A 25,507-nucleotide genomic window follows, 5' to 3' on the forward strand; every position below is an offset into this window, starting at 1 on the left:
CAGGCTGGGAGCAGAGCGAGGACGCGGGATGGGAGACAGGAAGTTTTTCTGCCAAGTGCATGACCACAGGAAACTGCAAGCTTTCCCCTCCCTGAAAGTCTTCCCAAAGAATCTTTCCCTGGCTGGAACTCCACTCCTTACAAAACTCCCCGAGTGCATATTTGCTCGATCGTAGATTTCAAGTGAATACTTTATTAATTCTGTTAAATTGAGTCTTATCAAGGAGCATTGAAGGCTTTTCTAATTCTGAAGTTATAGGATCACTTAGCAGAAACAGTTAACAGAAAATAGTCACTGATGGCGAGGGGCCACTGGATTTACTTACTAATCTATGTTCATCTTTACAAAATGCTCCACGTAATCCATTTAAAAATAACCGGTTCATTTCAGTCTCTGCACACAATGCTTCTCTTTGTCCCTTGTAAGTCTCTCAAATGTCTTATTTTAAAGGAATATATAGTACTCCCGGAAGACATTTTCCCATTTCTATTCTCTTCGACTCCTGCGAGCCCTTGTTCTGTGTGATAAGGCAATCTCCTCCGGGATCGGAGCTGTGTAGTTTCGCACCACGAGTGACAAGGACTCGGCTTGAATAACTGCTGTACGCAGGTTGTAATTATGTCAGCTGGAGTGTTGAACAAGGGGACTGATTAATGTGAGCCCCAGCCCAGGCGCAGGCCCTATCAAAACCTCCGCGCAGGCCAGCAGTGGGGACGGGTTAAAGCAAAAAGACAAAACATGCTGTATCGCCCATGATAGATGAATTGCTCCAACAGTCTTCAGGCAGATGTTCTGGGACAGTATAATATACAATTACTCTGCCTTATCACTTTCCCAGGGACAATAAAGCTTCCTCCTTCTATAGCTCATGTGAGTGAAGGCAAAATTCGTTTTACTTTTACAACACTGACTCACTTATCATGGTGCCTTGATTGTGCTTTTACAGCTAAAGAAAACATATATTCCACTTTTAAACTAAAAAAACAAAACAAAACAAAACAAAATACAAAACCTTAAAAATAAAACTGGAACCCTGTTTTGAATCTCTTCGACATTAGCGCACACAATGTTTTAAAAGACTGTTCTGTTAAAAACGGATGTGAGGAAGGTGATGTGTGCATGTGCATATTAGTTAAAAACAAGGACATATAACTCAAGAAGTAAGATTTGGGTCGCATAATCACTATATTCATAACATCGTGTTTCAACAGCCGTAGAGAAATCATTAACTGAAAGGAACACGTAATTAAAACTATATATATATATGTGCTGATATCATCCATATATTTCTCTGGCCCGGGCCCACGGCCGCCTGAGTCTGGGACGACACTTCCGCAAAGACACACTTACTACTGCCGCTCCTACTGGTGTCTCTGGGCTCCTTCTTCCTGAAGGACGCCGCGTGAGCCAAGGGAAAGGAGGCCGCCTCGGCTGTGTCCAGAGCACGGCACCGCCAGTGTAAGACGGACCTGCTTCAGGAGCACTGGGGTGTCAGTCCACGACGTTCCCCTGGACTCACAGCGATGCTCCCAAATTTGTGACAAGGTGTACAGAACCGTCACAATTTGCAAAAAGGGAAATGAATGTACTTCTCATTTTTAAAGTTCAAAAACACGCTAAAGGCAAAAAATTGAGATGCAGCCATAACAACCCCAATTAATAATGAAACAGAGCAGACAAAACTGCAGTGGGGTCAAAGGAAATCCCTACACAACATGCCTGAATGCAAAAGCAAACAAACAAAAAGCATATGTCAACCTGTGGGACAATACGGATGACTTATGTCCACTTTTTAGTGCTGCAGTATCACTGACGCCAACACTCAGCCGTTGTCATGCACCCTAAGTCAGGGATACAAATCACGCCCCCATCTCACGGTAAGGAGTGAGAGGCGTGCTTTCTCTCCCTATCATACACATTCACTCCGCCAGCAACGTGACCCTTATGATCACTTCTCTGCGGGCGAGACCGCTGCAGTAGAGCACTAGCTTCCTAGAGACGCGGCGATCTGAATAAGGTGGGGGGGGTCGAACTAAAACAGTCAGACAGAAGTCTGAGCACAAACGGACACAGAAGATGCGAGTAAGCCCGCAAGTGACACGAGAGTTAGGTCGTGTGTAAGTAGGAATTCCTTAGTAGGAAGAAGTCCAGCACGCAAAAGATAGGTAAAACCAACGGCGTGGGCCGTAAATACACGGGGAGTCAGGTGCTATCACAGTTAACGGCCGAGCTCCTCCACTGGCTTATGACGTCACCAGAGCAGCCCACTGGATTTACTGGTCTGAGAAGAACCCCAAGACACTCACAAAAACTGTTTACAGTAAGTCACAGGAAAAATGTCACATTTTAAAAGACTGCATTTAAAAAATAGTGTTTGTTACACGACTACACAGGCTGATGCAAAGCAAACTTCTGAATTGCATGTAACAGTTAAAGTAATACAGGCTTTGCGGAAATTCTTCCTATAAAACCAACAAAATCCTAATATTGAGGGTGGGGAGTGGGGAGCGGAAAGCGACTAACACCACTGCACAGTGTCTGTGCTGCTGATCCAGATGCTTTCAGCCGCCGGAGGTGAAAGCAGGTGCCGTCAGAGCAGAGGCTGCAGGGCCACGGCCTCCGTCCCCGCGCGGATATGGATGCGGCTCCATGCCCCGACGACGGCGTCCACGGAGGCAGGCAGGACGGCTCAAAACCCACCCTCCATGCCCCTCCCACTGCGCAGAACCCCCACCCCGAACCGTAGCTGCCCCGTCCGGGCTGTGAGGGCTGACCCGGCCGTGAACGTCTGGTCCCCGCCTTCACTAGACCTGGTCTTCCCGAGACAGTCAGTGATCCTGGTCCCTGAGGCGGGACGACCGCACGGCCCTCACGGTACTGCACGGTGACCCGGCTGAGCACTGCTCACTGGCTGCCCCCTCCCCAACCATGTCTCCTTTTCCACATTGTCCAAGGCAGCTTTCGCTCACATCAATGCCTTCAAGTTCTAGGTATGCCAGCCCTCACTCCGCATCTGCTGCCGTTTCCATGAGGGCAGCACATGGGCGCTGCAGGGCTCCCACTGCCCGGACCTCAGTCACTTCGTGGCAGGGACTGTCCTCCTCCCGCAGCAGAGACCTGGGGCACGGCACTGGCGGGAAGCCTGAGGCCCTGGCCTGCACCTGTCACTTTGCCCTGGGTTCCGCTGGTCCAGTGCCTGAGCAGCACGGGAGGCCGCCTCCCCTGTCCTGGGCCATGCTGCCAGCTTAGGGCGGGCACTCACGATGCTTCGGGGTGCCCCTGCAAGCGTCTGTGGCACGACCTCCCGGCCCCTGCTCTGTCCCTCTCTAGCTCATCATTGGCACCGCATTGTGACCTCTGACAAGAGAAATGTGAGTACGTCCCTTTCCCACTTAAAATTCTCCACTGGCTCCCCACTGCCTTTGGGGTGAAACTCAAATGGTCCAGCCGGACTTGCTGCTGCCTTCACCCCCCAATCCCTGCGCCCAGCAGTCTGGGCTCCCTGTAGTGAGCAGGCAACTCACAGTAAAACGGAAAGCACAACTGGGGAGCAGAAAGTCCTGCAGAATCTTACCTTTAACTAAAATTAAAACTGTCTTAAGTTTTTAGGACAAAAAAAAAAATTCTCAAAATTAAGCACTAACCATTTTTTACTCCAAATAATACAATCCAAGGGACTGATTTCAGCACAGGCACTGAAAATTTACATGCTAATTTTTTATGACATTTCATGTATTTGTTAAACGTTGTCACTTAAGATGAGGAAAGAAAAGGCCAAATACAGTTCACCAGCGTCTACTCAAATCTTACAGAGTGAGAGATCTCCAAGCAGGGTCCCATGCTACAAAAGATACAAAACGAGGGATGAGGGTTGTTTAGCAATGCTTAAGTTGAAATAATCAAGAATAAGGAATTACACTTTAAGGGGCAAGAACAAGGGTTAATATTAGGTTTAAATTCCCTGTAGGGAAAAGTATCAGCTTACATACTATGTCACTGAATAAGAGACTCTGGTTTATTTCTGTTACCGCTCACTCATAGCTGTGCAGTGAGGAAGAGGTTAGTATCGTTCCCTTACAAAAAAAAAAAAAAAAAGAAAAAGAGAGAGAAAAAGAAAAAGAAAAGGAAGAAAAAATTTAGGAGTATTTCTTGTTCTAGAACTAATACAGCACTTCTCATAAGAAGGAGAAAGCCAACAGTTGGGGCTACATTCCTTTAATGAAGAAAACGAAGACAACAAAGACATGGTCTTGTTCGCAGAGACCTTCTGAAGGTAAAGCGACATCACACGCACGTGCCGCCGCACGGCAGGCCGCGTCTCGCTCCACGAACGAACGGGGGTTTCGCGTACAGGAGACGGTTCTTTCTTGTGCCTCCTTCAAACCAGTGCATCACCATTTTCTAAATGTTGCAAGTGTTTCTTTCTCTCAGTTTTTTACGGGCCCTAAAGTAGCAGTATTTCAGAATCTGTGAAAACAAAATGGTTTAACCACTACCTCCTCATTCTCACTGAACCAATGCTACCTGGTCCAACTTTTATACACTTTATGGTCTGTTTGTTATTTTCTTCGACACTCACGGCGGAGTCTGTGAAACTCAGCCCCATGCTGGAAGGTGCGCCTGATGTTCTACTGACTCTTGTCAGTCCCTCCTGGCGATTACAGAGTTTTCCCTAATAAGCTACTCCGTGTGAGGCTCTGGCGCTCGGAGATATAGATAGTTACACAGCGGAGTGTTTTGTTGTGTGATAATAGCTCTAATGTCTGAGGAATAACTTATTATGCAAGAGACTATTGCCCAAAAAAATATTTTCTATTTTTTTCATCTCTAAGGCCTTTCTTTCTGCCACAATATATACAGATATATCTAACTACCACCCAGGGGACTGTCCATAGTAATTCCTTGTAGAAAGACCATCCCCAAAGATAGCTTTGGACCTTCTATAATGACTGGATTTGGGATTCGGCAATAGCAGGTTAGATAAACATGTTTGTCTAGCTTCTACTCCAAGAGATAGCAGAGGGAATGTGTGGTCACTTTGTGTTCAAAACGGCTCTTCTAATTAATCTGTGATCTCAGTGCTTAGTGCAGCCTCGTCGACAAACAAAACAACTTACTTGTACAATAAACAGGACAGATTAGCTCAGATTTTTTTTTTTCCCTTTTAAAGACATCAGAACAGATTTGTAATTTTTAATGCTATGGAATCTATTTGTGTAAAGGTCCACAGGTTTGGGTCAAAGAAAATCTGTTTTGTTAGATGAAAATGTATCCGCTTCCACTAAAGACCTGACAAAAAGCGCTCGCGCCACATCGCTGCCTGGCGCGTCGGGCCGAAGTGGAAACTGAAGCAGCCCGCGCTCCTGGGCTAGAAGCCGGGGAGAAAGGTTCGAGTAGAACATGCAATTGTATAAAAATAACATTAGACTAAACAGTATAGAAAACACAAACCAAATCAGAATCACAGTTAGAACCACTGAGATTTAAAAAAAAAAAAAAAATCACTAATAAAACAGCCAGAGAAGATGAGGAGATGCTTGTTCTGAGAGAATTCAGTTCCTGCTGAAAACGGTGAAAAACATTAGGCAAAAAAGCATTCACATACAGTACAACTTATATACTGTACTTAATACAGTACGTTTCTGTGCTGTATTTAATTCAAATACAGTACGTTCTGACTTCAATAGAGAAAACCTGAAAAGAAGATATAGTTAGGCCATTTTACTATACAACCCCTCAAAAAACCCCACCTGAACATACCAGAACCATCTACAACTCCGTGAGGACCGCCTTGTCACCTGCTAGACCTCCTAAGCAGCGCAGACACCTGCCAGGGACCGAACCTGGCTCCGAGAAGCACAGTGAGGCGAGCCGAGCTGTGCCCGGCAACCAGCGGCAGGGGGTGGCTCGCCCGGGGAAGTGCCCACTGCAAGCACAGGGCCAGGGGCACCGTCGGAAGAGTGTCTTGCAGGTGTCATCGTACTAGGAAAAGTATGTAAAGTAACTGGAATTTAGAGGCTTTCAAACCACCCTTTCAGCCTAGTCCATTTGTGTCCTAGTCCGTTAACTGGATCAGCAGCTACAGCAGAGCAGAATCTAAAGCGACAACAGGCTTGGGGTAAATGAAATAACGGAACAGTATTCACTGCTACTTTAAATGACATTTTTTTTTTTTAACTACTGGGATTTTTCTGTTGTTTCAGTGAGAATATTTAAGTCCTATTCTCTTAACTACTTCCAAATACGTAACAGTCCTACTGGAAACCATCACCATGTTTTTATATCAGATCCTCAGACCTCGTCTTCTAACTGAAAGTCTATCCTTTTGTTGTTGTCTGTTTTCTTTAAAGATTTTAATTATTTGTTAGAGAGTGAGAGAGAGCACAAGCAGGGGGAGTAGCAGAGGCAGAAGGAAAAGCACACTTCCCGCTGAGCAGGGGACCTGATGTGGGGCTCGAGCCCAGGACTATGACCTGAGCTGAAGACAAATACTTAACCCACTGAGCCACCGAGGCACCCCCAAGTCTATACCCCTTCACCAGCATCTCCCCACCTCTCTGGCACCCACTACCCCAGTCCCAACCCCTGGAAACCACTTTTCTGCTGGTTCTATGGGTCTGTCCTTTTTTTTTTTTTTTTAAAGATTCTGTATACAAGGGGCACCTGAGTGGCTCAGTGGGTTGAGCCTCTGCCTTTGGCTCAGGTCATGATCCCAGAGTCCAGGGATCGAGCCCCACATCGGGCTCTCTGCTCGGCGGGGAGCCTGCTTCCCCCCTCTCTCTGCCTGCCTCTCTGTCTACTTGTGATCTCTCTGTCAAATAATGAATAAAATATTTAAAAAAAAAAAAAGACTGGGGGCGCCTGGGTGGCTCAGTGGGTTAAGCCACTGCCTTCGGCTCAGGTCATGATCTCAGGGTCCTGGGATCGAGTCCCGCATCAGGCTCTCTGCTCAGCAGGGAGCCTGCTTCCTTCTCTCTCTCTGCCTGCCTCTCAGTGTACTTGTGATTTCTCTCTGTCAAATAAATAAATAAAATCTTTAAAAAAAAAAAAAAAGATTCTGTATACAAGTGACATTCAGTATTAGCCTTTCTCTGTCTAGCTTATTTCACTGACAAAAACAGTTTTGATTTAAAGTCTGCTCTGATACAACTAGGCTTGTAGCATCAATCAAATTGCTTTAAGAATAAATTTTATCTAATATTAATATTACATATTTTCATTTGGTTACTTTTATGTAATATCATTATTCCTTGAGAACTTCGAAATCACCCGAAAGAAATGAATGCTACCTCTGATTTTTCTGATAAAGAAATGCGTGCTATTCATTTGGTAGGTATAATTTCACTCCTCTCTTGCTATCCATGATGTCCTGCTACAGACACTGACATCTATTTTTTCTTCCTATCATCATTCAGGGCAAATCCAAGTTTGCTCTATCCACTGCTTCTCCCGGTACAACCTGTGACCCTGCACAGGAAGCCAAAGGAAAACTGAAACTCTCAGAAGAGATCATCCTAAAGGAGAAAATGATCCCCTGGGGAGTTAGTGTCCCTCGCTCAGGATGCGGCTGGAACAAACGGAGGACAGGAACAATGAGACCCGCTGCACACTGAATTCTTAATGCTACAATAACCACGGTAGTTTATCTTATTATTTAATTATGCATAATAAACATAAAATGTTTATATAGCAAGATTACATACAAATGCATAATATTATCTAAGACCTGAAACAAATTTTCATAACTGAGACTCTTTATAGAAATATATGTTTGAAAAATTAATTCAAACTTTAAGGGGAAATAATTATTACAAATACAATTTTTTTGTCCTTGCATCTTAAAACTACCCAAAAAAATGCTTCCAACATCATGTAAAGTCAAGAGTTCAATTAAAAGCATTTTTGACCAAAAAACATCTTTCTGACAAGTATTTTCTAAGACAAATAAAACACAATTAGAGGGTCACACACACTGCAGGTGGTGGTGACAAATGGCACACTGTACCTACTCTAGTCATGGGGGTGACAATTTATGGAATCTTTAAGAAATACTTAAGATATTTAGAGGACTAATAGTAATAGGGAAACATGAAGGAGTATCACAAAAAGCCCATTTCTAGTTGTGATATCACTTCTTCAATTAAATGTTACATCAAATATTCTTAGCCTCACCCTCACTCAGACAGAAAAGAAAAATCTTCTTGAGAGCAAAACCTTATGTATTAGTGACTCCTATGGACTACACCAGCCAAGAGCTAAGGAAACTACAAGTGTGTGTGTGGGGGAAATCAGTGTATTTCCTACAACTTCAGCGAACAACGGAGTGAATCTTTCCCATGAAGCAGGAATTGCAGATTTTATTCCAAAGATCAATGATACGGTGATATTTCTATTGGGGTTATAATAACCAGTAATTTAAAAATAACAGAAATAGTAAATAAAATGAAAAATGGAATAGTAAAAAAAATATTTTTAAGACTATGTATAAGACTGAAGGTACGAAGGTAGTTGTACAGCTGAGGAAAACTCTGGCCAAAAGAAATCCTGGGGAACACGCACACTATTCCGACATCCACAACAGGGACACAGAACATAAGTGACCAAATTTCCAGAGTCTGACTTGAAATTTTAGCTTTCTTTAATTTGCTAAATGACATTTAAGGTATAACATATGATTATCCTTAATATTTTTAATACTGCAGGTAGCATTGTGTCTTTTTTTTGTTTTCTCATGACTTAAAAGGTTTACTGCTTAAAACACATCTATTGTATTCTCCTATAAATCCTAAATAAAAAATGGAGGGTAATTAGAAGAGGACTTTCATGTAAAAGAGAGGCCAAGTATAGCCATCTATTTTGTTGTGAGAGCCAGTGTCACCAGTGAAACAGAATACAGTTCAATGTTAATAAATTCTATGGGGAAATAAGGATTTACATTTTTAGAAAGGGTGCTTACATAATGTTTTAAAGGTTTTCTATTTTGTAACATAGAAGTGACAATATATAACAAAGGGAAATAAAAATACAGAAAAATGCTGGACTGTTTCCATTTTAATGTAGAAACAAACCTAAAGAGTTCGCTGCACAGAAAATATGGCAGGACAGTGAGCTATGAATCTAAATTTATGCTCTGAAATTATAATGAATAGTAATTAATGGCAAAAAAGTTATGGAGCAATGATGGAATATACTGATTTGTAATAGATTAGACTTTTGGATATTTTAGACAGCAAAAGCTTAGGAAAAGGGGTACATGTTTATATCTGAATAGAATGAGATGTCATTGCTTAAATTAATAATGCAAACTTGAAAAATAGCCCCAGGTTCAAAAGACCAATTATAAAATTCTTTTGTAAACAAATCTATATTCACATTTTTCATGAATAATTATAACTACAAGTATTTCTTCACTAATGTTCAATTTATAAAATGAAAAATATATTTTCAAGTGAAACTTGAGTAATATTTCAGTTTCTAATGATGGTAAACTTACCTGCAAATAAGTGTTAATAATGACAAACACAGGAATACTCTATGGGAATAATTTTTACATTCTATATTAACAACAAATAAAAATCTAAATGGGAAAAAAGTTAAAGTGTTTTAAAGCAAAAAATAGAAAAATATCAATAGGACAAATATAACCACATCTTCTTAAGAAGAAATATCTGATCATCTTATGAATATTTTTATTCCATCAAGTCACACATACTCAAAAAAGGAAAAAGATATTCTCCTTGTTGTTATAAGGCAGACATGATAAAAGCATTTTCTTATTACACTATGCAACCAAGATGATCATTGTAAACTTTTCTGCTCATTTTTAAATCTTTTGCTCATCAACAAGAAAACAAAGGTATCTGTTGCAACTGCCACATTTCATTCATAGTTCCTAACATCACTATTCATGTACCTGCAAGGGTTGGTATTCCTAAGCAAGGTTAACTTGTCTTTGTTCACGAGCAAAGCAGACCTAACCACATGTACACGGGCCTGTTACATGAATAACAAGTGTTCAAACTGTTAACTGTCAATAATCAAATTTCCAAAAATTTCTAAATAAAGATAAAACCAACCTTTTATCAAGAATTTCAAACATTTCAAAAGGAAATTTGACAGACATCATGAGATATAAGTGTCCCGAGTATTAATTCATAGGGCAGTGGCAATATTCTTGAAAAACACAATCTCCTTTTACCCACAGTGGCTGTCGGAGGCATTGCAGGGACGGAACCCAGCTACCTCAGATGCCTTCTGAACGGACGTGACGCTGTGTCAGGGAGACCGCGTGCATACAAGGCAGAGATCACAACCTTAACCTCATCAAAAGCATAATACGATTTCAAACCAAGAAAGCCTGAAATATTTTGAAATGGTTAGGCACACGAAGACTAAGTCTACCGAAACATAGTACTTACCAATGAGAAAATATTCTAACCCCTATCTTTGTAGTAATACTATAATAATTAATAATCATAGTGATACTATTAAATAAATTAAATTTAATAGTATTAAAAGCCATAAGTCATACTTCTAGGAATTTCTTTTGCAAAAAATCATGGATATGCACAGAGATTTAGGAGTAAGCATTTTCAAATGAAAATGCCTAAAAATAGCCCAAATGTCTAAAATACCTCATAAAGTGACTACTGTTTATCTGTCTAACTTGAAGCCAAGCAAGCAACAGAATGCACTGGAGACGAGGGGTCCTCAAGTGAGGCATTCAGAGCTCGACGGTTTGTCAGTGACTATGTAACAGACGATGCTGGGTTTAATGTATTTTTGACAACTTCAAAAACTGGGGGAAAGTCCGTCAGGGCATGCGTTATAAATAAACTTCAAAAAACAGAAGACCTTCAGGGCACTGACCCTCTTGCACTGAATACGATCCTGAGGTCACCAGGTGCAGCAACACCTGTAACCATCCAAGGGACAGTCTGAGAGGAAACCCAGGGCGCCCGCGTCTCTGTCAGGCCGCGCTCCTCCTCTACCGTGAGCGAGGCTCCCGGAAGGCTGCTCCTCTCGCCACCTGTATTTCACGAGAAGTTAAGATGGCAGAGCCCACTGGGTCCGCTCCTGCAGAGCCTGAGCCCTTAGCTACCCAGCCTCCTGCTTACCCCAGAACAAGGACACAGACCGGACACCAGGGCTAACTCAACAGCTATTCTGATCAATAGCTTCCCCATTGGAAAATTTTTTCCTGTCAAAACAGCATCATATAATTATTCCTTAAAATTATGAGTAAATATTACAGATGTTACCTAAGAAATTCACTTTTAAGCAGTAAAAAACACTTTTATATATCTTATATAGGGATGTGGAAATGATCCAGTTTGAAACAACAGTTCTGCTACTTTTGAAACAACAGATTGAAAACCACAGTTACACAAAATTAACGGAACGGAAAGGTGGTCCCAATTTGTTAAGTATGAAACCTAAAATTTTAAATAAAAAAATCCCCCAGAACCACAACTCAAATCTAATGCATACACTATAGACCGAAAGGGTATAATCCTGAGCTTAAAGAGATAATTAGGGGAAATTTTTATAATTTCTCTAATTGCTTTTCTGCATTTTATGGAGAAGGCAACTATACAGTATGACCTCTTCAGTATGGAAAAGAATATTCTGTTTATTTTTTAAAGAACTCATATCAACACCTTAAAATCTCTATGTCTACCTCTAATTGGATCACCATTTTACCAAATTTCCCAGAAACACCAATCTAGTGCTAAGCAAAGACAGAACTCATAAAATGTTGAATGAATGAATAATTAATGAATGAAATATATCTGTAATATCTCTGTAGTATTAAATGACCTTTCACATAAAACTTACTGCAATACTGAGGATAATAATAGAGATTATGGCAATCTATTTACCGAATACACAGGCTATAGGAATCCACAGGAATACAAAAATGTCTTTTTTAATGAAGGCTTCAGGCTTAAGGTATATATAGATCCTAACGTTTTAACAGTAGTGGGCTGGTTGAAAGAAACCCCCTCCACATCCCTGTGTCGTCATGTGTAATGGGGTCCACAAGATCTTCAGCTCTGGAATGGAGAAGGCCCTCACACAGAGACTCAGGCTGCACAGTGTGGCCGATGAGGCCCTCAAGACACATGTCATCTGGCTGCCTGCAGACTCTGTGGTGTCTAACAAACCATCTAATGTGCTCTGAATTCATTCTCATGGGCTGCAGGTATAGCACGATCTGGCTGCAATGTCCAGTTCCCATTTTAATTTTCACCTGCACCCTCCACACAAACTTCATCGCAGAGTGAAACGGGATGATTTGCCACTGCCTGACCACGTCGTCTTGAACTTCTGGCACCTATGTCTTGCTGTGGCTGCAAGGCTGACTCTGCAGTGCGGCAGACATCCCTTAGCCACCAAGGATCGCAGGGAACGGGCTGAGCACTTGTGATCTGGATCACACTGTCGGCCCGAAAATGCTACAGCACACCATTACTCCTGTGCTCAGGTCGTGGACATTTCCTCATCTTTTAAGCACCAGCTGAAATGCTGTCTCCACTAGGAGGAAGTGCATGTGGCTGGACTGGTTTCTTCCTATGGACACTCCTGGCCTTTTTCTTTCCTGACTGAAATCTGTATTATAACTCTTTAGAGGCACTACTAGTCACCTATTATGCCTCAACGTCCTTCAAGGCAGGAAACATTTCTTGCATTGTCTTCACTGCCTAAAAGTGCTTCACTCAGTGTAGACGAGGGCCACATGCATGGAATAACTCATGAAGTGGGACGGTCCCTTACTCTGGCCAAGAAATAAAATCACCTGAAATTCAGGTGTATAAAGGATTACAAACCCCAAGTATCAACATTATAAAAAATGGAAAAGAACTTTACAATTTTAAAAACAGTCACTAAAATTGGATGGTGAAATAAACTCCTGACCTAGTAAGTGAATCCTGCTTTACACTGTGCTAATTCGTGTTCATCAGAAGAGTGATTCCTTCCTTGAACACAACGCGACAGCCACTGACTCCACCTGCTTGGTAACAAACCCTTACCTGTAGTCACACCAGGGGCACCTGTAAGGCTTCTCTCCGGTGTGCACCCGCTTGTGCCGAGTCAGATGAGACTGGGTTGTGGAGGCAAAGCTACACTCATCACATTTGAAAGGTTTTTCTCCTGCAAAATATAAAGCAGTGCTATACATGAATAATTATAAAAACTGGAAATGAAGGGCCAAACCTGCTACTAACAATTAAAAAGAAACTTATTTCCATAAAAATTTAAGAATATAGTTCAATGGGCTACTCACATTTGGGACGCCTGAATATTCACTCCCCGAGTGAGAAACTTAGAAGATACCACTGATTCTTACTTCTATATTTGAATGGAGGCAAGGTACATATTATGGCGCTCAAATGTAGCTTACACAAACTTACACAAAAGCCTGGTCCAGCACTGTATTTGGAGTCATTTGACAAACTATGTTACACTAGAGCCATTAGAAAAATCTCCCTGAGGATAAAAGCATGAAAAATCACAGAATAGAGATATTCTTTGAATATACTGTATAAAATCTTAAAGTTAAATATGAAGAAAAAAATAAAGCTCTAATTTGATACCAATGAGAAAACTGTATGAGGTAAGGAAAATTTACAGTTCACTAAAGGTGAGTAAGAGGTCACCACAGAAAAACAGGCCTCAAAGAAACACGTGCAATACTATTTCACAGTGTCCCCCGGCTGGATCTAACCGCTCTACCCACACGCGCACTTCACCCGTCAGCTGGCTCAGGCTTGCACGCTCACGGCTAGTCTTCCGACTGACATCTTTCTCTGCACTCACCACTCCCCCTGCGCACACACACATTCAAAGAAATAATCAAATCTCAGTTTTTAATTGTATTAGCCATACTGGCTGGTAAGTACTTGAAATATGGCTATTTCACTCAGTATAAGCTTTCAATTTAAAAAACTGATATGGGATTTACCTATGTAAAAAAAAAAAATGTCTGTAGAGAATAGCTTGGGAATGTGAATCTACTTTCTAAGTATAAATTTTATCAAATCTAAATATCAGTCACGGATTAGATATAAAAATTTAGCCTCTGGACTGAGATGTGCAAGAAGTATAAAATGCACTCCAAATTTCAACATCCCAGAACAGGAAAAATATAATAATTTATATTGATTTCATGTTGGAAATGAAAATAATTTGAGGTATTTCCGTAACATTTTTTTTTTTTTTAAGTTTCGAGCTTTTATTGGCGTTCCAGTTAATTAACACAGTGTGTGATATAAGTCTTAGGAGGAGAATTTAGTTATTCCCCACCTACATACAAGACCCAGTGCTCAGCATCACAAGTTCACTCCCCTTAATTCCCATCACCTATTTCCCACAACCCCAATCCCCCCAGCCCGCCTCCAGGAACCTCCAGTTCATTCTCTACAGTTGAGACTCTATACAGTTTGCCTCTCTCTTTTTTGTTCCCCCATGTTCATCTCTTTTGCTTCTTGAATTCCATCTATTAGTGAAATCATAAGGTATTTGTCTTTCTCTGATTGACTTATTTTGATTAGCACAATACACTCTAGCTCTATCCACGCTGTTGCAAATGGCAAGATTTCATCCATTTTGATGGCTGAATAATATTCTTACATATACATATGTATTTATGTATATATAGGAATACATACCACATCTTTATCCATTCATCAGCTGATTGGCCATTTGGGCTTTTTTCCATAATCTGGCTCTTGTTGATGATGCTACACACCATGTCCCTCTGAATCAGCATTTTGCACCCTTTGTACCCATTTTGTACCATATTGGTACCCTTTGTACCAGGTGGTTTTGAATCACCGAGCAGTCCCATTGCTAGATCTTAGGGGAGTTCTACTTTTAATTTTTGAGAAACCTCCATAATGTGTTCCAGAGTGGCTGCACCAGTTTGCATGCCTACCAGCAGGGTTATGAGGGCTCCCCTTCCTCCGCATCCTAGCCAACATCTGTTGTTTCCAGTGCTGTTAATTTTAGCCATTCCGATAGGTGTGAGGTGGTATCTCATTATAGTTCTGATTTGTATCTCCTTGATGATGAATGATGTTGAGCATCTTTTCATGTATCTCTTAGCCTTCTGGATGTCTTCTCTGGAAAAGTGTCTACTCATGTTTTCTGAATTTGTATGGGACCACAAAAGACCCCAAATAGCCAAAGCAATCTTGGAAAAGAAAAGCAAAGCTGGAGGCATCACAATTCTAGACGTCAAATTACATTACAAAGCTGTAGTGATCAAGACATGATGATACTGGCATAGAAACAGACATACAGATCAATGGGACAGAATACAAAATCTAGAAATGGACCCACAACTGTATGGTTGACTAATCTCTGACAGAGCAGGAAAGAACATCCACTAGAAAAAAGACAGTCTTGGGGCGCCTGGGTGGCTCAGTGGGTTAAGCCGCTGCCTTCGGCTCAGGTCATGATCTCAGGGTCCTGGGATCGAGTCCCGCATCGGGCTCTCTGCTCAGCAGGGGGCCTGCTTCCTCCTCTCTCTCTCTCTCTCTCTGCCTGCCTCTCTGCCTACTTGTGATCTCTCTCTGTCAAATAAATAAATAAAATCTTTAAAAAAAAAAAAATCTTTAAAAAAAAAAAAAAGAAAAAAGACAGTCTCTTCAATAAATGGTGCTGGGAAACTAGACTGCTCCATGCAAAAGAATGAAACTGGACCACTTCCTTATACTATACATAGAAATAAATTCAAAATGGATGAAAGACCTAAATGTTAGACAAGAAACCATCAAAATCCTAGAGGACAACACGTAACCTCTTGGACACTGGTAATAGCAACTCCTTAACTAAGTATGCCTCTGGAGGAAAGGGAAACCAAAGCAAAAATAAATTATTTGGAACTTCATAATCAACACAATCAACAGAACTAAAAGGTGACCTCTGGAATGGGGAATCTGCAAATGATACATCTGATAGAGAGTTAGTGTCCAAGATACATAAAGAACCTATAAAACTCAACACCCAAAAAATAATCCAGGTAAAAAATGGGCAGGAGACATGAATAGACATTTCGCTCACTATTTAAAAAAGCAATTCACCTGTTACTCTTTTTTTTTTTTTTAAACATGGTTGCCAGGAAACCTAAAATGACAAGTATAGCTTCCATGACATTTCTGTTGGACAGCAATGAACTAGAGAAAACTTCACAATCACCTCCTCCCCCAAATTATCTATAATATGCAATAATACTCCTCTCAGCAAACGTTCTTTCTGAGAAGTTTTACACACAGATTAATTTTATGTATGTGCAAAATTCTACTTGCCACATCTTAATTCTGGTGTTTTTTTTTAATAGCTTTACAAGTATACTGACTTATGTAGAAAACAAAGGATGAACTACCTTGGTATAAAATTACTCTACATCAATTCCACTAGCAGCAAGACTACATCTGTCCTGAAAACTAGAATGTTTAGAGTCTTGTCCTATTTATGTGTCAGTTAGTTGAACACATTCACGTTTCAGCAGACGGCGTCCTACCTACTACTGCAGGCCGGGTGGCGGCTGGAAGAAGCCAGATGGCCTTCAATCCCAGTCCAGGTTTTGCCATATTTCACTCCCTACCTGTCAACCCCCTGGACAAGATCAGAAGGGTAAAACCACCAAACAAACAGGACAGCAGGACAGTTATGAGGATCAGAGAAGACAAAGCACATGCAAGGTACTTCTCAGAGGGTCCAATGCCTCGCTGCTTCTGTGGCCTGTGTGCCTGGAGTGGCTGAACACAGGTCCGGGCACACTGCCCTCCCACGGAGATGAAGAGGGGGCACACCCCCGTGCTTCTCGTCAAGCTTTCCAAACCAGTAAAAAGACAAACCTTTTTTTTTTTTTTTTAGACAAATCTTTTTTTTTTTTTTAAAGATTTTATTTATTTATTTGACAGAGAGAGTTCACAGTAGACAGAGGCAGGCAGAGAGAGAGAAGGAAGCAGGCTCCCTGCTGAGCAGAGAGCCCGATGTGGGACTCGATCCCAGGATCCTGAGATCATGACCTGAGCCGAAGGCAGTGGCTTAACCCACTGAGCCACCCAGGCGCCCAAGACAAATCTTTTTATATACAAAACAATTATTTGGTTTCTCACAGTGAATTTAACATAGAGAAACCATTTAATGGATCCTACAAGGAAATACTTGATTTATTTTTGTAAAAATAAGAACATATGCAAAGCAGAGTAAAATCTTGGGAGTTGAGAGGCATATCTGTACTTTCAGCCATTTATTCTCAAGATAAATCCCACCTATAACACAATTGAGTGGTCACTCAGGGTCAACTTGAATAACGTTGTTCACGGTCTCTAAACTGCTGGTCAAGGCACTTACATTGGTAGAGACAACTACACAAAACTTATACAAAAGCTCTCTTTCATGATGATGGTGGATTTTGCTTTTGTTTGAGACAGCAGATGATTTTCCTCTTGCCGAGGCTGAAGAAAATCTCTATGTCTTCAAATTTGATATAGAAATATGCTATATCATAAAGACACAAACATCCGCATGGAAACATATCTGAAAAGTTCTCCATTCACTATGAGAACTGAACTGCAAGACTATTTTAGCTACACACCAACATCACAGAGCAGCTCACATGGACAACAGGAACACAAAGTGATGCACTCATCTGGATAAAACCACATGCATTATTAACTGTTTCGCTAACTTAATGTAGCTACACTGACCATACAAGGTGGACTGAAACTACCACCACAATCAAGACAATGAACACAGCCACCACTCCCCAAGGTCCCTTTCTCTCTCTGGCTCATTCCATCCTCAAACAAACTCTCATCTGCTTTCTGTTGCTATATATTAGCTAGCATTTTCTAGATATTTCTATACATAGAGTATGTACTCTCTTTTGTCTGACCTTGTATCAGCATTACTTTGCGACTCATTCATGTTGCTCCGAGCGTAAATATTTGTTTTTTATTACAAGTGGAGGAGTAGCATTCCATGATATGAATGCACCACACTGTTTATCCATCCACCAACTGAAGGACGTTTGAATTGTTTGCATTTTGGGGTGTTACAAACTAAGCTGCTACAAATCTTTATGTGCAAGTCTATGCATGGACATGTATCTCTTTTCCTCTTGGGAAAACATCTAGGAATGGGTTGCCTGGGTCATTTGGTAGGTACATAATAATTTTATAAGATACTGCTAACCTTTTTCCAGAGTGGTCTGACCATTTTACATTCCTACTAGCAGTAGAGGAAAGTTTCCACTGCTCCAAATCCTCACCAATACTTGGTACGGTCAGTGCTTTCAATTTGTATTTTTCTAATGATGTTGAGAATCATTTCATGTGCTTATCTGCCATACATTTATATCTTTGGTGACATGTCTGTTCATATCATTCAACCCCCTTTTAGTTGTTTGTTTTCTTGTATTCTGAGACTCCTTTATACATTACAAATACAAATCCTCAGTAAGATTTGTGATTTATACATACTTTTCCCCAGTCTTGGTTTGTCTTCACATCCATTCTCTTCACAGTGTCTTTCCACAGGGGAGTCGCTAACTAATGTATAAAGTTTTTAGTTTGTCAGTTTATAATTTTTCAAGTTATGGGTTTTTTTTTTTCTAATTAAAAATCAGGCTTCTGATGCAGTATCTAAGAAATCTTTGCTAATCTATGGTTAAAAAGATTTTTCTTCTAAATTTTCTCCTAGAATTTATATAGTTTTCAATTTTATATTTAGAACAGTTTGGAGTTAATGTCATACATGATATGATATACAGATCAAAGTTCATTTTTACTGCATACATATATCCAATTAGTCAAGCATTATATATTAAAAAGGCTGCATTGTCTTTGTTCCTTTGTCAAAAATCCATTGATCATACAGACGTAGGTCTGGTTCTGTAATTTCTGCTCCATTCCACTGACAGATTTGACTTCCTGATGCCAATACCAGAGTGACTTGATTACTGTAGCCTTATGGTAAGTCATGAGGCCAAGTTGGTTCATCATCCTCAAAACTCTTTCAGATAGCTGCCATTTCCAATTTTTGTCCATGTGCTGCTTCTGTTTGAATTTTAAAATGAGCTTGTCAATCTTTTAACACCAAGAAGAAGCTTGACGGGATCTGAATCTTTTGAGTCCATGAACATGGTATGTCATTCTATTTAGGTTCTTTAATTTCTCTTGGCAATTTTTTGCAGTTTCCAGTGTAAGAGTTTTGCACATCCTTTGTTAGATTTCTCTCTACATATCATACCTTGGTCACAGACAACTGACAACTACAGGCATGGATCTATCCTGTTCCACTGATGTATCTGTGTGACTTCAGGCCAATACAATACGGTCATGACTATTGTAGCTACGTAATAAGAGATCAAGTTACGCAGTACAAATAATGAATCTAAGCAGTCAAACAATAAAAGATGCTATTTTCATTAAGCGAGCAGACAACTATATCCTGATGTCTCCTTATTCCATTCAAACTAGTGTCTGAAAATGTGTCATGTCACAACTCACTGCTAAATTGTTTATTCAAATAGCCTTTGGATAGGCATCTTTAATCTATCCATTTTTCATGGATTTGGCAGGAATCTAGAGAGGATAGAGGGTGACAGTATGGACTCACTGTCTGAGTTAGCAGTGTAAATGAAAGGTCATTTAAGCTCTTCAAAGTTAATTTTCTAAGTTTAGAGATTTAACATAAGCATGTAAAAAACAAGGTTAACATAGCTTATTTCATCTTAATTTTTATGACATTTTTATATGACACAACTGAAACTTAAAAAACACTTTTAAAGAATAATGCCATTTATATTCTCTATAATTCTACTAATTTGGAGTTCACATTAGGCTAGCATTATATTGTAAGGAACTATAAGTTATCATTTCATACTTGACAACACTGTAGATTAAATTGTGTAACACTAAGAAATTTTGAATTATATTTTTTTCTCTAAAAAACTATAATGCTACCAAAATATGCAACATAAACATCCTATACTATAAGCACTAAGTAAAGGAAGGCTCAAGCATGCATGTATGTGTAGGTTCCCGGAAGGGGAAGAAAACAATGTCAATTTTTACAAAGTACGATTTAATCAAATCTGTGCATAACAGTTAGTTTATAACTCATTCATTTTGTTACATGCCCAGTGCTACTGTTTAAATATATTTTTTCATCCACAAATGATAATTTCTTCAGGTAATTTCAGGAAATTTCTTCAAGTAATTTTTTTCAGGGAACTATATTTCAGAAACACAGAAGTTTTTGTGTTTGTTAGGCTCAATATATAGCCCAAGAAATAAACTCACTTTTTAGGTTGTAAAATTTGAAAAAAAATACACACACACACACACACACACACACACACACAGATTTTAAATAAGAATTCCAGTTTGCTAATATTTGTCCATGCCTGAACTGAGATAGGCACTGCATGAAGGGGTGCACACACTTGTTAAGGACTGATCAAAATAACTTAGTGCACTGGGAACAGCCCTTCTGAAACCTCCGTCATTCCAACACCAGAAAGATGAGTCGATCAGGCGCGAGGCATTCCCTGCTCTTGAGCTGTGCTACCTGCAAGTCAGCAGGGCCACCTGCACCCACCCTACTCAAAAAAGCAGAACAAAGGCAGCCTTCCTTTCCTCCTGTTCCCCTTTCTGTGACATAACAGTGCATATTAAATCGTGTTGCTCTTCACACTCTCCTTTATGAACAATAATCTTGGCCAAAATAATCATTAAGAAATGTTCTGCATCTCAGGTAGCTCTGATAGAAAAGTAAAGAAAGTCGGGGTGGGGGAGGGGACGCCAGAATGGCTATGGATATAGAGCAGTGCCCTTTGTGTGTCAACGATCTGTCAAAAGGGCTGCACACTTCTCATGGAAACTCACACTTCGCATTCCTTTGGGCAGGCTGCTGGTTATTAAACTGGCCAAGACCCTTCAGCTACATGTGAGGATCTGCTCCTGTGCCCTTGAATCAAGGGTCTCTGACAGGTGATAAAAGTAAATCTTGGAATGGAAGATGTTTTGTGTCAGCCCCCTAGACAGTCTGTATTGCAGGAGGGAATTATTTACGCCATTTGGAACACTTTTGATACCTATCCCTTTCCAAGCTGATTGTGATTTGCGTGGGCACTCTGTGGTAAAAAGGTAAACCATGTTGAAGAGGAATACATCAGAGAAATATAGATTTCAAATGCACCATACAATTCTGGCCTTGGGAAAAAAACAAGTTGTATGTTGCTTAAATATTACAAATCCAGCATAAAAGCCAAGGGCCTAGACTGAGTTGTACTAAGCTGTTTGGTTGAAGCAAACAGTCTTCAGAACTGACTTCGGTATTAAAGAATCATGTTTGATTTGTGCCACAGAGGCAGATAAATGCCACGAAGACAGATGCCTCTGTCTGTGAGACACTGTCCTATATGGTATAAAGTTAATAGCAAAGTAATAAGGAGCCTCTGGACCTGACATAAAGTACAAAGTTGTGCCTGCTCGACGCTGGCTTCATGATCGATCACCTGTAAGCGCCCGTGATCACAGCGCGACGGTCCTCACCACCGGGGAAGAGGGAGCTCCGCCGCGCTGGTAGAGGTGGCACAGGGGGCTCCACGGGTCCCGGGCGCCAGCAAGGAGCGACCGGGCAAGCAACAAGGACCACATGGCAGCAATACACTGAACACACTAAGAATAAAGCACTCCACATTAGCACAGGTTCACACACACACACACCACTCCAAGCTTCTCCAAGACAGCTGCCAAGGAGGGCTGGGTTCCACTGGGCCTCTCCTGCCGCCCCTGACTCCGATACCCTTTCCATAGATTCACGGGTTGTGGCCACAGGTTGCTCCTATAAACTGAAAGGGGACTTCCCTGTTTACGGAATGGAGTGTAAGTTTCCAACATTGTGCTAAACACTGGGATTTCCCCGCCCTCGATAATAACTCTTACCCCATACAGAGACCTGAATCATACACTCACGATCTGAAAGAAGTGACCGGCATTAGTTTTTACTAATCTTACAAATACCATGATGGGCACTGGAGCCACCTATGGCGGTTAAATATAACATACCAAGATTCAAAATGTCCCACAAACAACCTATTTCATGTGTCTTCATTTCATGCCACTCTGAGTGTGACCACCGAACACCCACCATCACGGTCCCCAAGGAAAAGCCCAACATTCAGTGACAGATTGTGTTACCACATGATTTATCATCTAAACTAGGCCACTTTTGATAATAAAACAGTTCTGTTAATAATTAGAAGGGACAATGCCATTAACAGCACTGTCCCGGGCACGTATAATTTACAATTATTAACATAATTACTTAAACGACCGACTAGGTAATCAATTTTAATGAATATTTAAAACTTTCCATTCTGAACTGCTCCTAACTGAGGCACCTACTTGATTTTGTTGAACCACTAAGGATGCGGATCGCAAAGAGGACGCTGCTCCGTGTCGCTGTCTACGCAAGTTGCTCTCCGTTCTTCAGAGCAAGAAAAATAGAAGCAGCAAGAACCTAAAACCGCACCCACTGGCCCCAACTCGCAGAGGGACTGCCCCTGGAGGGTCAGGTGGATACACGGACCAAGAAGTAGCTGGACGGGGTGGAGGGGGACCCTCTGGATAAGCCGGGAGCCAACGAAGGAGGCAGGGGTGAGGAAGGAAGTAGGTGGGGACGCTGAGGGGAGAGGTGCGCCGGAGAGCCAGCCGGCCTCGGGCCTCACCCACCACATCCACGGCCAAGTCTTGCCAGCAGAGAGAGCCTGGTGTGTCTGCACGTGGCAGAAAGCTCTCTCTCCTCCTACGGTCTCATGTATTTGCACTGCACATACATGCAGTAGGGCGACTTTTTTAAACATGTACAGATAGGTGACTCCAAATCGTAGGTCACTCAAGTAGAAACCTCAGCAGACCCTCAAGCACAGGGGTGTCACAGAAATGGACAAGACAAGCCACGGAGGGCCGAGCGCTGGTGCTGGGCACCGGGCGGCCGTACTGACCTGTGTGCTGGCGGCGGTGCTTGGTGAGCGCGTGCCGAGTCCCGCCGGCGAAGCCGCAGAGGTCGCACAGAAACGACTTCTCGCCTGTTGCAACAATAAACAGATGAGGGACTGCGGAGGTCACAGATCATTAAAACATATCTATCAAGGCTTTCAGGGTTACTAATTCCTCCAATCAAATGTTTCCATGTAAATATGTCAAATGGGAATGAAATTACCACTGCGGTTTATTGACTGTGATAAAATCTGAAAAGCACCACTGAACATAATTACATACTTGTCAGACCCATAAAAATTAGCTTTATTATCAATGGAATGGTTTTGTACAACTTCATTTCTGGTAGATGTCTTCCAGATGGGGCTGCTTTATGCACTTGAACAGTTTTTATGCATATCCTGATTTTTTACAATTCCCATACATCTGGCCTTTCTGAGCTGAGTAAAGATTGCTTGGAATAGTTAATATATAGTATCTAGGATTCTGCTTAAATAAAACATATTGAATTTTCCAACAACTGAAGGATATTGAATTGGTTTTACCTGATTCTATCAGGTTCTTCTTTAATAACTTCCTACTTAATAATATGAATTAAATGGTTTCCTCACACACACTGAAGATCCCAAGTAACAATAAAATCCACATTACTCAGCACCAATAACAATTCAGTGCTGTTTATGTTTCTCAAACTTGCATGGCATAAAAAAACAAGTCTAGGGATTGCTAAAGAAATTGTAGAAAAACTTCAATTATTCATCTTTAATGACAGTCCTGGATGGAATACCCCTGCAACAATTAGAGACAGATTTGGCAGAGTCAGTATTTGTTAAAAGTGTGTAAATGCTCATTTTATTTAAGCATTTTTACACAAGTGAACACTTTCCCCTACAGTGTAAAAATGCAATCTATCTTTTTTCCAGCAGCATATTCAGGCAGTAAGCGCTGCCAAGCTGGGCAGTTTATCCCACAAGGCTCAAAGGGAAGGGCAAAAGAGAATAAAAATGCTAACCATGGAGCGATACAGCGAAATTATAAAATACTTTTCCAGAAACAAAATAAATCATTTGTATCTATTCTTATATACTTTACTCATCTAGATGCTTAATGCAACAAGTCTTTCAATGGTTTTGCCCCAGTCAGGTGGCTTTGTTCTAAAACATTTTGGCATTTCATAACAGAAATTTAGCTCGATGAATTTGGAAAATGCTGGCTGCCTTTGTACAGTTAGAGGAAAACAATAGTAAATATAGGAAGGCAGAATAACTTCAGTGACCACAAAGAGGCCCTTCACTTGTGAGCATTATTAGCTTTTGTCATGTAGATGACAAAATAAAGAGAGTTTTAAAGCAAATTATGTATAATCTCATTTCCCAAAGGTATCTGAAAATGTTCACTGTTATCATTTATGAAATAAAGTTGAATTTAAATATTTTTCCTATCTTTGCTTTCCTATTTTGGGGTTAAGTTTGTCCCTTGGCATCATCATCTCAAGATCTAAAAAAAAAAAATAGAGTAGATGGCTGTGAAGAATAAAGTTTAATTATAATCACTCATTTAATTATTTAATCAATTTGGAATATAAATCTTGCCAACCAGCCATATTATCAATTAAATAACACTGAAAATAGACTTTTTAAGAATCCCATAGATAATTTGCTCGTTAATATTAACATACTACTCTATGTGGAGGCAAAGCTGTTCCCCGAGATGTCTTTCCTAGCACGGTGCTGTGGGCATGCACCCCCCGGGCACGCGTGGCCACACATCTGTGCCCGGTCTCCCCCATGCATGCCTGAGAGCACATGTGTGTGCGGAGCCGTGTGGCAGTGGAAGGGCTGTGCCACCCAACTAGGGAAACCTCTAGTGTGACAGAGGGTCCTTATTACTCTGAGATGCAAGAAGACGGGGATTCCTTTCTCCCATTTATGAACTTCTTTGTGACCTACATTTTTCTTGTAACATAAAAACAGAAAAATTCTCATGAGATTTATATCCTTTACAGGCAGACATGCTGCAGAGATATATGAAGTTTTATTCCCTTTCCTATTTGAAGATATGTTTAGGCACAAAGACAAAATTATTAATAAATTTTCAATGTGATTCAATTCTAGATATATTAGTGACCTTGATTTTTTGAAGTGCAGAATTTTAGTTAGGATGTTACCCTGCAATGTATTTGTACGTCACATTTACCTGGTGACTTGATTTTTTTTTCATTCTGAATTTGATTTCACTTGTGTTTTGTTTGTTTTTTGAGGGGGTAGAGGCATTAGGCTCGGATAGTGGACATCAGACTATTTTTCAAAACAAAAATTTTGAAGAAAAAACTAAGTGTAATATTTCACTCCATAGAGGGGGTTCACTTAACATACAATATTTACATAATTACAGTAATCTAATAGGAGACTTTTCTGAACAACTTGAATTAGTTTCAAGTGTGCCATTTTGCATTCAAATGTAGAAAGACACGGAAACCAATC

The 25,507-nt window shown here is 40.7% G+C and overlaps 1 protein-coding gene across 8 annotated transcripts in view; it reads right to left on the bottom strand.

Annotated features, from left to right (window-relative positions):
• The window catches only part of ZNF407 (zinc finger protein 407), a 433,426-nt gene that overhangs the window by 153,748 nt on the left and 254,171 nt on the right, over positions 1–25,507 (bottom strand). For all 8 annotated transcript variants that reach the window (XM_032309887.1, XM_032309881.1, XM_032309880.1 and 5 more), the window contains 2 exons: positions 23,030–23,113; positions 13,035–13,155 (listed from right to left, as the gene is read on the bottom strand). In XM_032309887.1, coding sequence (XP_032165778.1) covers positions 13,035–13,155; positions 23,030–23,113 — 205 coding nt within the window. The remainder of the gene's footprint in view (positions 1–13,034; positions 13,156–23,029; positions 23,114–25,507) is intronic.

Source organism: Mustela erminea, chromosome 13 (assembly GCF_009829155.1).
Source record: "Mustela erminea isolate mMusErm1 chromosome 13, mMusErm1.Pri, whole genome shotgun sequence".
In the NCBI taxonomy this organism is placed as follows: Eukaryota; Metazoa; Chordata; class Mammalia; order Carnivora; family Mustelidae; genus Mustela; species Mustela erminea.